The sequence below is a fragment of the Mustela lutreola genome, chromosome 11 (genome assembly GCF_030435805.1).
Source record: "Mustela lutreola isolate mMusLut2 chromosome 11, mMusLut2.pri, whole genome shotgun sequence".
Classification (NCBI taxonomy): Eukaryota; Metazoa; Chordata; class Mammalia; order Carnivora; family Mustelidae; genus Mustela; species Mustela lutreola.
Genome location: NC_081300.1, coordinates 82,859,014 through 82,873,550, shown reverse-complemented (window position 1 = coordinate 82,873,550; position 14,537 = coordinate 82,859,014). Strand labels below are relative to the sequence as shown.

At 43.5% G+C, this 14,537-nt stretch overlaps 1 protein-coding gene across 2 annotated transcripts in view; it reads left to right on the top strand.

Moving 5' to 3' along the window:
• The window catches only part of ANKRD13A (ankyrin repeat domain 13A), a 32,872-nt gene that overhangs the window by 8,946 nt on the left and 9,389 nt on the right, over positions 1-14,537 (top strand). For both annotated transcript variants that reach the window (XM_059139007.1, XM_059139008.1), the window contains 7 exons: positions 2,941-3,073; positions 3,863-3,987; positions 6,403-6,448; positions 7,792-7,935; positions 8,827-9,016; positions 12,764-12,830; positions 14,182-14,263. In XM_059139007.1, the coding sequence (XP_058994990.1) occupies positions 2,941-3,073; positions 3,863-3,987; positions 6,403-6,448; positions 7,792-7,935; positions 8,827-9,016; positions 12,764-12,830; positions 14,182-14,263 (787 nt within the window). The remainder of the gene's footprint in view (positions 1-2,940; positions 3,074-3,862; positions 3,988-6,402; positions 6,449-7,791; positions 7,936-8,826; positions 9,017-12,763; positions 12,831-14,181; positions 14,264-14,537) is intronic.

Here is a 14,537-nt window from a genome sequence, read left to right as displayed (position 1 = left end):
TTACAGTAATTATCAGATGTTAAGCCACTTTTGCATTTGGGATAAATCTCACTTGGTCCTGGTGTTTAATAACCTTTCTGTGTATTGCTAAATTTGTTTTGCTACTATATTGTTGAGGCTTTTGCATCTATATTCATTAGAGGTATTGGTCTGTGGTTTTCTTTCTTTGGCAATGTATTTATTATCAGGATAAACCAGGCTCATAAAATGAGTTGGAAAGTTTTCCTTTATCTTCTATTTTTTGGGGGGGTGGATTTGTGAAGAATTGGTATTAATTCTTTGGATGTTTGGCAGAATTCACCGGCAAAGCCATCTGGGCCTGAGCTTTTTTAAAGTTCAAACATTACTGATTCAGTCTCTTTACTTGTTACAAATTATTCAGATTTTCTGTTTTTTAAGTCAGTTTTGCCGGTTTGTATCTGTCTAGGAATATGTGCCTTTCATTTAAGCCTCTAATCTGCTGGCATGCAGTTGTTCATAGTATTCCTTTTATTTTTTTTTTTTTTAAGATTTTATTTATTTATTTGACAGAGAGATCACAAGTAGGCAGAGAGGCAGGCAGAGAGAGAAGGGGAAGCAGGCTCCCTGCTGAGCAGAGAGCCCGATGTGGGGCTTGATCCCGGGACTCTGTGGGCTTAACCCACTGAGCCACCCAGGCACCCCACATAGTATTCCTTTTAAATACTCTGTATTTCTGTAGAGTTGGTTGTGACATTCCTTCTTTCATTCCTGCTTTTGGTAACTGGAGTCTTCGCTCTTTCTTTTCTGGTCAATCTAGCTGAAAGTTTGTCAATTTTTTTGATATTTACCAAGAACCAATTTTCAGTTTTTTTTTTCCTGTATTGATTTGCTGTCCTCTGTTTTTCTAATTTCCACTTCAATCATCCACCATCTTTAATCCCAGTCCCCATAATATTCTTCCTTCTTTCTCTCTTTTCACATGATTCTCACATGAGAAAGAGGCACAGGAGACTCCGAAGGGCTACAGTCAGCAACACAAAATGTTGCTGCTGTTTGGCTCATGCATATTTTTTTTTCCTATGGTCCAAAATAGGACAAAGTCAACAACTTAATGAATTTGGCTTTAATTTTACACATCATTATCTAGTGGTTGCCCAGAAGCTTGAGTGTCAGTCCTTGGTCTGAGATGTTAGTTTTGTTCTGGGGTGTGAATTGCATAAAATAGAATTTGTCCTTTTTGTGTGACAAATATCATTAAACATTGCCTCTCTCTCAGGCAGTGTGCTAAAACCCAGCACCTTTCCCATAGACTGAACTTGTTAGGTGAGGAAACAGTTTATATAACAGATATGTAAAGAGGTAATGAACTTGTTAATTATGTCTCTCCTGCTAAACTGCAACTCAGGTAAAAATCTTTAGCTAGATTACTTTTTAAAAAATAATGGTTTAATGCAAATTAGAGACCTGGGTCGCGGAAGCTAGGGAATATGAGATATGAGTCTTGGATCCGGCCCTTTGGAAGAAGATCAGTGTCTCTGGTGAGAGGGACAAGCCATGCCCTTGGGGAAAGCCAGGGAATCCTGGGAGGTGCTGTGGGCCCCATTCCAGGAGATGTGTTGGTATTCCAGCACCAGAGAGAACACTGACGTCTGGGATTGGTCCAGGAGGACATGTGCTTGCTTTGCAGAATGTCTTTGGCCACTGCTGTCATTCCTCGAGAACAGTTGCTGTCTGCACGGTAGCCATGATGCCCTTTGCAGAACAGGGAGGTCCAGTAGCTGTTGGGCAGTAGCTGTTTAGTTCTGCTTACCTTTCTCCCATGTGGCCAGTAAGTGGAACATTCTGGTTATCTTTGGAAGCTGCAGTTAATGCCTGCACAACAACTAGCATCTCAAATCAAGATAAAAGCACATTTCCAGAGAAATAGTTGAGCACTTAAAACGTTTTACATCCTAGAAGTCCCATGGTAGTTTATTGTGTCCTTGGAAGAACGTTCAGAGCCATCTTTGGAAGGCAGCCTTCGGCCATTCAGACTGAGTTCAAACCAGAGAAACTGCCACTTGGCTCTCTACCCAGCGCAGGTTGGGGGAAGGAGGACAGGAATAGGAATGAAGAGTAGAAGCCAGATGGCTGTGTCTAGCATGGGGAAGAAAACCTTCAAGGGGAAATGGACAACAGTGGCATGTGTCTCTTCTCACATTTACCTATAAATATGTCCATGTCCCTGTCTGGCAAATCGTGCTCATTGTAGGACCTGTGGATGCTGCTGCTTCAGGGTACTTGGAGCTCCATACAGAGCAATGAGAGTGGCGTTCTGGTGGGAACCCAGCTAGAGAATGTAGTTTTAGTCTGACCCCAGTTCTCTTCTGTGCTTTCCGTTTGGTTAAAGTCCTCTACTTCCTGTTCTAGACCTGATACATGCTTGAGAAATCCCCCATGTTCTGTGTCATGGGCTGGTTGCATTCATTAAAGCCCCGGCTTTATTTAGACTTCTTTTGAGTGCTGTGGAGGGCATAAGACGTGCCTGATGATCCGAGGCCTACGGCTAGTGTTTGTTTCTTAGGTGCTTCACTTTATAGAAAAAGGAACTCAGTAACCATCATTTTTTTTTTTTTTAAAGATTTAATTTACTTATTTGGCAGAGATCACAAGCAGTCAGAGGCAGGCAGAGAGAGTGGGGTGGGAATTAGGCTCCCTGCTGAGCAGAGAGCCCGATGTGGGGCTTGATCCCAGGACCCTGAGATCATGACCTGAGCTGAAGGCAGAGGCTTTAACCCACTGAGCCACCCAGGCGCCCCACCATCATCTTTATTATAGCCTCAAATTAATATTTCAGCCACCCCCGCATGCAAGCATTCTTTCTTCCACACACTGCTCTAACGTGCAATTTTCCATTTTATATTAAATTTTATCTCTCACACATTTCCTTATTTTGATTTAATATATACAATTATATAAATGCCAGTGTTTACTTCACAGAATGTGGAGGCTCTGGATCCACGAGGTCGAACCTTATTGCATCTTGCTGTTTCTTTGGGACATTTGGAATCTGCTAGAGTCTTGCTCCGACATAAAGCAGATGTTACAAAAGAAAATCGTGAGGGATGGACAGGCAAGTATATTTTGAAAATATCTGAAAGCCTTTTGTTTTGATGTCTCTTTCTGAATAAAGGTGAGTCTCAATGATAATTGCCCTCAAGTTATCTTTATATTAAGACTCTTTCTCTCTTGGGAGTAGGGGCCGGGGCGAGGAGATGCGGGCCTCAGAGACCTGCGGCACAATGGTCCGAACTGTGTCCTGGGCCAGAAGCCCTCAGTGGAGGGCGACTCCTATCCAGAAAGCAGCTCTCAGTGCAAACCCTTCATCACACATGAGTATGGAGGCCAGATTCCTCCTGAGGAATGTGATGGTAACTCCATTGAATCTGTCAGGATAGGCAAAATGAAAACGAAATTATGGCTGCTTCCAGGGATATCCTGGCATTTCACTTGCTTGCAAGCTCTCTGTTGGTCAGAGTAATTAATTCTGTGTTGGCTGAGCAAAGATATACATAAGCCCTACCTGCCCAATCCACATATAACCCCAGTTGTGTGATCACACAGGTAAAGCCTGCTCTCTGAAGACACTGTCAGGATTTCAGAACCAGTGGTAAGAGAGGAGGTGTGGGGGGAGGATGGAAGTCGGCTTGCTCAAGAGGCTACAAGCCCTATATTTTCTTTTCACTCAGTTAAGAGCTAGCGATAAGCAGTCATGGTTGTAAAAGTAAGGTGGGGCTGTAGCCTCTCTTGCTCTTTGAAGAAAATGTTTGTCTTTGATCTGTAGACTCACTTCGAACTAGCTTAGGAGTCTGTCACAGTATGAGACTACTGGATGATGAAGTTTCACCTTTTTGGTTTTCAGTTTTACACGAGGCTGTGAGCACCGGTGACCCCGAGATGGTGTATACCGTTCTTCAGCATCGGGACTACCACAACACATCCATGGCCCTTGAAGGAGTTCCTGAGCTGCTCCAGAAGATTCTTGAGGTATCCATAAAAATGTGGCGATGCCATAATTTGAGTTAAATGCTGACAACATAGCTGGAGAGACACAGTTAGATGTCCACGTGTACCTTCCCACGAGTGTAACAAATAGTAATAACGGTATATTTAGTACCAAAGGGCATTATCCCTCATCTATTAAATGTATGAGGTCTTTCACAGATTTCGTTTCTCCGTCACTAGACCTACCCTTCTAAGTGCGGCTCAAGACTTGTAACTGAACACAAATGGACATGAAGCAATTTGTCTAGGTAACTGTTTTCTTAACAGTGGCGTTCTAAGCATTGGTCATCTTTCTTTTGAGAGAGAAAGTGTGCGTGCACATGTGAATGAGGGCGGGGGCGGGGGGTGGGATGATGGTGCTGGGGAGGGCAGAGGGAGACAGAATCTTTAGCAGGCTCCACACCCAGTATGAAGCCCGAGACAGGGCTCGATCTCACAACCGGGACATCATGACCTGAGCCGAAATCAAGAGTTGGATACTTAACCGACTGAGCCCCCACAAGGTGCCCCTGAGCATAGGTCATCTTGAGGAAGCTGTGATGAGCATTGGATACTGTACAGGGATTTCCAAGGCTTCTTGAGGCTCTGAAGTGTGTATGCACCTTCTCCTTGCCACTTGTTGACTCTAGGCATTAGCATTTTGTGACTTCCGGTCCATTGGCTTAATTTATTTACAACCATTGGTTTTGGTCCCGTAAAGACTGTCCCCCCCCCCCCCCCCCCCACAGGCATTGCCCGTAAAGACTGTTATCTGTGAATTAAAGTGTATGGGCTCTGTGACATTTGGAGGTCATTTTTATGAAAATTTACTTCTAGGCTCATGGACTGTTCTGCTTCATGGTTGCCCTTCTCCACAAAGTGTCTGTTACCTACAAGAACCATCTTAGGAGCCAGTCATGGAATGTTCTCAGAGCTGTGGGAGACAAGAAAGTATCAGTGCTTCAATTTTCGTGTCATTTATTCTTAAGTACATAAGGGAGCTTCCCAAAATATCTCCAAAGATATTTGCTAGGTAAATCCACTTTACAACTTTAGTCAACATGTTTCTTGAGAAAAATTAACAGCTCTGTTGAGAAAAGGAACAGCTTTGCTGTAAGACAATCACTGCTCATTATCTGAGCACACTTTGTAAAAAATGTATTTCTCTGACACTCAAGCAAAATTGTTCCCAGAGATACTCATTTTTCACAGAGTACACAAAACCTTCCATGAAATATGAAATAGTTGTCTGCGTTGTTTTTAAGCTGCGTTGTGTGTGAATGTGCGAAAGATCAAGGGGATTTCTTGTTTTCTTGTCTAGCTTACTGGAGGAGGAACTAAAAACACATTTGCCCACTTGGCAAATCAGAAACTGACTTAATGTGTGGTCACTCTTCATTTTAAAAATGCCATGTAAAGGACTTTCTGTTTTTTAACCTGTACTGAGCCATACCAGTAAACTGCATTGGGTTGTGTTCTCTGCTTGAAGTTAAACAGAGCCTGTGAATGACCTGTGTGCCCAGGTCTCCAGATGTTGTTGCTGACATTTTGTCTTTTAACATTGGCTCTTTAAAACAAGCCCTCCCCATTCTTGTCTGCTGCCCCTCGGTGAGCCTTTGCCCATCACTGGAATCCTGATTTTACTTAAGGGTAGATTCTTGGTCTTCCTTTCCGTTGCTTCTGTAAAAACCACGACAAAGCCATTGTGGACAGAGGGGTAACAGAGCAACACCTGGAATTTCTGGCATTTCTCTTCTTGGATAGTAACTGTCGGATTTCTTAAGTAAGCTCTCCAAGAACCTTCTGTAAGAATTTAGGGCAGATCAGAAAGTCGCCCTAAACAGGACTTCTCTGGTGGTATAAAATTTTATAAAGCCAAATTCTCAAAGTTTAAGAAGAACTGGAGGGAACATGAACTTCTTAGAGAGGTGATGTCTGGCAGCCTCCTCTGGTTTGGAGGTCCAGTAAATATGAAGCCCTTCCCAGCACACAAAACCTGTTGCAGTCAGGCAGATAGAATAGATGAAATTGATGTTTCTTTCTCTTTGTTCAGAATAGCCTGCTACCCACATTGCATGGCAGTGTCTAGGCCCATCTTCCAGGCTCATCTTTCTGCTACTGTTAGGAACCAGAATGAGTCCTAAATCAGATTTGATTTTATCCCTCTCTAACCTTGTTGCTCTTAGTTAACTTTTTTAACTGTCTAGACATATTTTATATCAAGATAAAATAACAGCCTGTGTATAAAATAACCATTTACTTTGATGGGTTTGCATTTTATGTTTCTTATTTTCTGTGTTCTCTCCTCCTCCCCACCCAAACTTAAACCCCCAAACCTAAAACCTCATTAACCCTTACCATGTTTGTGTTCGGTTTAATAGTGCTAAGGATCATTTACTTTAAACCTTTGTCCTTCAGGCTCCAGATTTCTATGTGCAGATGAAATGGGAATTCACCAGCTGGGGTGAGTGGCTCTGGGCTTTCTATTTTATTTGTTTCCAAAATTATTGAGCCTGAATATACGTTTACTTTTCCTTTATAAAAACAGAATTTTTAAAAAAAATTAATTTATTTATTTGACAGAGAGAGACACAGTGAGAGAGGGAACACAAGCAGGGAGAATAGGAGAGGGAGAAGTGGCTTCCCACAGAGGAGGGACCCCGATCCTGGGATCATGAAGATCCTGGGATCTGAAGGCAGACACTTAACAACTGAGCCACCCAGGTGCCCTGAATGTATTTTTTTTTTTTTTTCTTAAATCTAAGAAATGTGTAGAAAAGAGTATGAAAAAACAGCCACCTATAGTCCCACTTAAGTGCAACTACTGTTCATGCTTTGGATATTTTCCTTCTAGTTTTCTCCTCCACACATAGGGATTTTTCTCTTGAGCATCTTGTAAAGATAATATATAGACAATTTTGTCTCCTTTTTTGGTCACTTAGAACTGATACCTGTCCATATTATTAGGTTTTTTAAATGGCTAAAATTTTAGTAAGTAGATTTGCCATAATTTATTACTCATTTCCTTATGTGGTTCAACTTGCTTCATTTAAACTTGTTATTCTATGGAAGAAGATGAGACAAATGGTGGGATAGCTTAGTTTTTTTTACAAAATGGATGTATTTCTCTAAAATCTTATGTAGGGCAAGTTGACCGACAGTAATTTTCATAGATGTTCCACTTCTATTTCTTGTAGATCAGTTAATGACAGCTCTTAATTCCCAGGTTCCCAGCTGTTTCACACCCAATTTTTCTGTCAGGCAAGAAGTCATATTTGTAATGAAACATTTAAATGAAGTAAAAAGTATGTAACAGAAGAGAATTTCAGGTTCTTCTGGAAACCTTACAAGTTCTTTTCAATGCCGAAGCAGCCACAGATCTTAGCTGTGTTAGGTCTGATATTTTGAAGGGTGGATGTGGCAATGTGGCAGGTCATGGCCATGTGGCCAGAGCAGTGTATGTGAGCAGGAAGGCCAGGTGGACACGCTGTATAGCCCTGATGGTGGTGGTGATGGTCACAGAGAGACTTTCAGTTTTGGGATCGAAAATACCTCTGGGAGATTCATTCAGGGTCTTCTCTGGGTAAGACATACACCTACACTTTTATAAAGAACTGTAGAACAGAAGGTCTGTTTTTTAAAAGTGACCACCTGGATCCTCAGTGTGGGAGCCAAGCCCAGTTCTGTCTGGCAGTCACTATCCAACCACTGCTTTCCTTTTATTAAAGTCCCAATCCAGATTTCCTGGCCCTACATGTTCTGCTTGGCCCTCAGGTTTCTCCTCAGTAGTACGTTTCTCTTCTGTAGTGCCCTTGGTTTCCAGAATATGCCCGAACGATGTGTGTCGCATTTGGAAAAGTGGTGCCAAGCTGCGTGTGGATATCACATTGCTGGGATTTGAGAACATGAGCTGGATAAGAGGGAGGCGTAGTTTTATATTTAAGGGAGAAGGTGAGTGATTCTGTTCTGTTTTCATAATCACTGCTCACGCTAAGTTACAGACTGCTTTTTTTTTTTTTTTTTTTTTTAATATTTTATTTATTTATTGAACAGAGAGAGAGACAGAGATCACAAGTAGGCAGAGAGGCAGGCAGAGAGAGAGAGGAGGAAGCAGGCTCCCCGCTGAGCAGAGAGCCCGATGTGGGACTCGATCCCAGGACCCTGAGATCATGACCTGAGCCGAAGGCAGCGGCTTAACCCACTGAGCCACCCAGGCGCCCCTACAGACTGCTTTTTGACCATCAAAATGTGTTTATACTTTATCTGACCCTGTCTGAGGCACGTTTTTTTTTCTTTTTTGGTTATTCTTGTTAACTTTTCAGCTCTCGATTCTTCAATTTTCTTTCTTTTTTGAATAGTTCTCTTGATTCTCTTGCCTGTATCATTTACCCTTTTAACATGCATCTGTCCCTCATTCCTGAGCGTTGAGTGGGAGACTGTCTTGTATCTCCTTATATTCCCTCAACAAGCAGGCGTAATCCTCCTGATGGAGGGTGAGAAAAATTGTATTGCCAGCCCAGCATGATGCATAAACAATTTACATTAGTTATATAAATTGTATATTTGTAAGTTGTGTATTTTAAAAAGTGCATAGATGTGTTGCCAATGAAAAAGGCAAATTGTTTTTAATGCCTGTAGTTCTGAGGAAGATGGCCTATGGGCTGTGGAAACTGGCCAGATAATCCCCATGTAAGTAGGTAGTGAATAATCAATAGTCTTTAAGTTTTATCTGATAGCACTTGAGGGGAAAAATGTGAGATGATGCATTTTAACTTTTGAGGCTTCCTTGTTTTTGTGTCTTTTTTGCCTGGCACTTGGTTATGCTCTGGTTTCCATTAACAGACAACCGGGCAGAGCTGATAGAAGTCAACCATGATGACAGAGTGGTCACCACCGAACACTTTGACCTTTCCCAGGAAATGGAGCGCCTCACTCTGGACTTGATGAAGCCAAAAGGCAGGGAAGTTGAGAGGCGGCTCACAAGCCCAGTCATTAACACCAGCCTTGATACTAAAAATATTGCTTTTGAAAGGTACGCATTTTGGTTCTGCATTTTAACATCTAATCCCTTTACTGCTATCTTTAGTCGAATGTAGATATGAATCGGAAATTATGGGTGGGTTGGGATTTTTCTAATCCGGCATAATAAACAGTAGTGGGTTTTAACATTGCTTTCTGTTCTAACCAAGTAAAAGCCATAGCTGACCTCCTCTTTCATAGATCATTTTTACAGCACATTGGTTACATCTTGGAGAAATGTCTTCATATTCTTTTATGGGCCCTTTCTAATGGATTTTATTTGAATTTTTTGTTCTGGTGTTTGGGGATCCATAAGACTCCCTAGTCCCAAACCATGGAGCTTTGAGTTTCTGGAAGCTAGAACTGACCCAGTATTGATTGTGGTTGTACTGATATTAGTCATATTCACACTTACTGTATAGTTTAATGTGGCCCTTTCCCCATGTGAGGCCTGAGAGTTTAGAGAAAGAGTCTGGAGGAGTTTTCGGTTCTCTTCCAGATTCTACCAGAAGAAACTTCTGGAGAGGTTTGTACCTTGGTTAACCTGGACGAGAACTGGTCATCGGCCTCTGGGCTGGGCAGAGGCATGGAGAGCTTTTGAGTGTAGGGGAAGCAGAGGCTGTCAGAGCCGTTGGCCTGAGTGTTTTTACCTCCAAACACATTGAGCTGAGGGAGTCTGCAAGAGCCCTGAATGTTTGCCTAGGATTTCACATCCAGCTCTCTGTAATCCAAAGCAGCACAACCTGAGATAACATGGACATATATTATCCTAGATATAGGCTTTCTTTACTTTTAGTGAATATACTCCCTTTCCTCTCTTTTTCTTTTCTTTGTTTCCATAAAATCAGTTTGTAAGACTGAGAATTTTCTGATGAGTCAAATATAAGACTGAAATACTCCTTTTTTCGAATTTAGATAGAGCATTGGAATTAGGGCATCTGTTAGTAGCAGAAGAGAAAACCCAAGTGTCAGCCTGTGTGGTATCCTAATACCACTGCTGCTTGGGTAGTGGTACCCCTGTGAGGCGGGGTCAGTGCCCTATCACCAGCCTTGCCAGGTGATAGCTGTCTACTAGGGACTGACTGTGACTTTACCTGGGAGGGTTTGGGGCAGACCCCTGAGGCTTGGCACACACCTCTGCAGACACCTTCAGCTAGGGTTCTGTTGGGAAAGCTGGAAAGAGAGGAGCCTGCCCTCCCTGCTGCAGCCCAGCTGTGGAGATGGGGGTGAAAAGAACTGAGTGCCACTGGCAGGGCCCCTGAATGACTATGTGGCTTTGGGGAGGTGGCTTGGTCTCTCTGGATTTCGGTGTCCTTGAAAGAAAGAAAGGAGTGAATCTTGAGATATGCTGCTAAAGTCCCCATGATCCTAAGATGTCATGAGAAGAGCTGCTGTTCCCTCTAGTTCCCTGGCAGAGTTGGTAGAGTCAGTGTTCTTAAGTGTAATTTACAAAGATCGTGCTGATTACTGGCTGAAGGTACATGTTATACGAGGGCACGTTCCATTTGTGTGGAGGACTAAGGCACATCTGATATTCATATGGTTACTAGGTTTTCAGAAGGTTTAAGCTAACCTCCTTTTTTGCAACTGACAGTGGGTCTCACAGGAAGGGTTTCTGGAAGACAGGTGCTTTTTTTGGTGGTGCTCAGAATTAAATATGCAGTTAGTGAGTTTTGGAGCCACTTGAGTGGTAGAAATGGTGTGCGCAAGTCCTTCCTACTGGAGGTGGGAGTGTGTGTTTGATTGAATCTGGAAGGTGTGCTCTTTTGTGATAGCCGTTCTTGTCCGTTTCTTTCCTCTGATCTGTTCTGATAGCCTGAGGCTTGCTTCCTGCATGAGTTTTTGGCCTCCCTTAAATACCCTCTGGCTGAAGTCTGGGTTGGTCTCGTCCCTCAAAGATTAGGCTCTGCCAGCCTTAAACAGAACATTCCCAGCCACCCTCAGAGACTTTCTCTGCATGGCTCAGCAGCCTCCATGCTGCAGCATTGGCTCAGTGGCCCCTGGTGTGGCAGTCTCAACAGAGGTAAAAATGGCAGAGGGGGAGCTGGTGTCCCCCTGTCATTTTCAGATGTCTCTGCATGTAAAGTTAATGAAGAGCCAAGGAGTTATTAGACTTTTGGTTTTAAACTAGGACACTGAATTTAATAAGCAAGCTGTCAGAGGGGGAGTGGAAAGGGAAGGGGAGCAGCCAGGACTGCCAGCCAAGCAGATGCAGAGAACTGAGCAGCATGGCAGTCTCCAGGGAGAATGGCGCAGCTCCGTTTCCCCAGCAGGCCCCGCAGGATGAAGGAGAACAGACTGAGTCATCCTTTGGTACCTTGGAAGACTGTGTGCCAGGAAACAGTTCTCCCCAGGCCAAAATATCAAGTGACTTGGTGAAAGACAAGGAACCAAGGACTGAATCTATTAACTAAAAGAACTGTCTCTTGATTTTCAATTCTTGATGACTAAGAGGGGACTCGGGTTTATGACTCAGTGTGGACCCTAACCCCTTGCCCCCTAGATTTCAGTTTTGTTTCTGAAATGTGAAGTAGAGATCCTAGCATTTGGTGTAATCCCTTTAGGGTTTCTCGCTCTCCCTCCATGGGTCATTCTTCCTTCATTGTGGACTAATGGGAAAGGTGAAGCTCTGGTCCCTCCTTTCTCTGATGGGCTGTAATGTACGCATAAAACTTTGCATACCCCATCTGGTCTAATAAAGCCGTTTGGAAACACGAGATGCAAATGGCCTGTATCTTTGTTGTGAGTTGGCTCACCTGCCAGTTCCTGGAGCTTCCTGTGTGATGTCCCACTTCCCTCTGGGGTCAGAGCAGAAGGCAGGCAGGCCAGTTCTGCATGGGGCCAAGTGCAGCATGGAGCTAGAATGTGATGGAGTGGAGCTAGGATGTGATGTCCTAGACAAAAGGGCAGACCAGACTGGTCAGGGCTCCCCTCTGAGTGATAGTATTTCCCAGGATGAGCTGCTTTGAAAATGAACCACAGCCTTTTGGCCGCTCTTGGCTCTAAATGCATTTTTACCCAGAAGTATGTTGAGTGGAATAATTGGGGTTTTCAGGCACCTTGACCAACGCCATAGCTGCCGCTGGAATGCTGGGTTACTTTAAAAGCAGTTCCACAGACCTGGAATTAATGCCTGGGCTGAAAAACTGCTTTTAACATAACATCCTTTCCTCTGCTGCACCAAACCTGATAAAACATGTGACTCCCAAGCCATTTTGCAGGCATTAATGGCTTCTCCAAGCAGCTCGCCACAATGATGAGTTCCTGCCCCACCTCCTCTCTCTGGAGGAGCAGGATAGTCTGTGCCTTCTTGTTCTACGATTTCCTCGATTGAGTTGTGGCTGCTCATGGGAACAGAGCTGCTGACGTCCATGCCCACAGTTTCGATGATCCAGACAAATGCTCAGACCCAGATCGCACCTCATGGCGAGCCCTTGGACGCTGGTCATCTTCATTTCTTTAGGACAGCTGTCTAGTCAGTGTCACCATGTTTGTCCCCTGTGCTGGCGGTTTCTCTAAAGAAGCCAAGAGTGGGGGCTTTCTATGCCAGGGGTGAGGTGAATTGATTAATAACTGTGGGAGGGGGTGGGGCTGCGTAAGCCATCTGTCACCAAGAGCATCCTTTTGTGGACAGTAGGACCATAGTCACCAAGTGGCCTTCACTGCCTTAAGCTGGGGGAAGTAAACTATAAAGGCGGCAGGGATAAATCTGAATGGCATTTTGTACATGTAGAAATTTGTGGTGTTCACTTTTTATCAGAACTAAATCCGGATTCTGGGGCTGGAGGACAGATAAAGCAGAAGTTGTTAATGGTTACGAAGCAAAGGTAAAAGGAAACTCTTAAAATAAGATTTAATATAGCTATTTAGCTTCTATGCAAATGAGGAGTCTGTTCAGATTGTTTTCATGCCTCTGCCGTGGAGATACTCTGGGGAATAACGTACTGCTTGGCGTCTCTCAACTTGGATTTGTACCTGATCTGACGTTCAGAAAATAGAATAGCATGTCCCGAGGAGGCCCCTAGGTATGCCAAAGAGAAACAGCCCTGTAGAGAAGTGAGTCTGGGTGTCAGTCATCCCCCGGGGAGTGACCATTCCTTTAATTCTTTAAGGATGAAAAGAAAGGATTAGATTAGACCTGCATGTCAATCTTTTTTTATAACCTGAGTGGGTTTAAAGAAGAAAAGAAAAGTAAAGTAGCTTTAATAATCTCGCATTTTTGTAGTCAGCCTAATTGTAACCAGTGACTTGACAACCCACTCGCATGACGTCAGTGTGTTAAGAATACAGTTGTCAAGAGTAGAGACTGCTGTCAGTCGGGGCCTCTGGTGTCTTGTCAGCGGGAGCACTCTACTTGCTGGCTTCTCTGTAGCCGTGCAGTCTCGCAGGGATTGCTGTCTCCCAGGGCCAGAGTCCGCTGCTACAGGATTCTCTGGTGACCTCTGAGTATGCAAAGACACTTAACGTCATGCTCAGCAAGATGCATTTAGACACTGTCGCTCCAGTGCTGTGTGGGTTTCCTTGAGTCTCTGATTGTGCAGGAATCCACGGAGGGCACATACAGTTAATTCCGCTTACCATGAGATTTGGTCTTCCAGAACCCCACATTCCTCAGGCGGCCTTGAGAACAAGAGCCCTGACTGGTGGTGAGGATAATTTTTTTGTCTGTAGAGGGAATAGCTTTTTAAATAGTGACTTGCCAGTTTCCTCGTTAAGTCTTAGAGAACCTTGTGTTTGTTCCGTTTTCCTTCTGCCCAGCAGATGGCTGTCTAAGTCAGTCCTGTTATAAGATCACCACAGATCAGTACAGAAGCCCATGATGCGGCTGTGGGATAGGAATAGTGTGATAGGAATCCAGCAGGGAGGCCTAAATATCAGGACCTTTGTTCAAGGGTGTTTAGCAACACAAAGGGCAGGCGGGAAGCTGCAGCCATCCCTGTTCACTCCTCAGTATTTAAAACTGTCAGAGATGCAAATTAACTGCTGATGCATTTCTAAGTTGATAGCTTATATATTTTTCTCTGAAGGATCCTAATGATTGTCAACCATTTCTCATTTTTATTTTGCTGAATTTTTTCTTTTTTCTTTTTTTGGCTTCAGCATTCTTGCTCTTGCTATGCTTATTTATTGAGTTTTGATTCCCTGTGTCACTGTGTTCTTTTGCACACGTCTCTCAAGGTTTACACAGTAAACAATGTGAGTGTGATAACCAAAATCCGCACAGAACATCTGACCGAGGAAGAGAAAAAGAGATATAAAGGTAATCCCCACCTTTTGTTTGGCCTAGAGAGAGAGAGCCTTTGTTGGCTTCATTAAGTTTTGGGTTGAATGTGGTCAGGTCAGGCTCATCCTAACCCTAATTTTTTACAAAAATTTCCTTAGTCTGGCTCATTATTATTTTTTTTTTTTAAGATTTTTATTTATTTATTTAACAGATTGAGAGAGAGAGAGAGAGAGAGATCACAAGTAGGCAGAGGCAGGCAGAGAGAGAGAGGAGGAAGCAGGCTCCCCACTGAGCAGAGAGCCTGATGCGG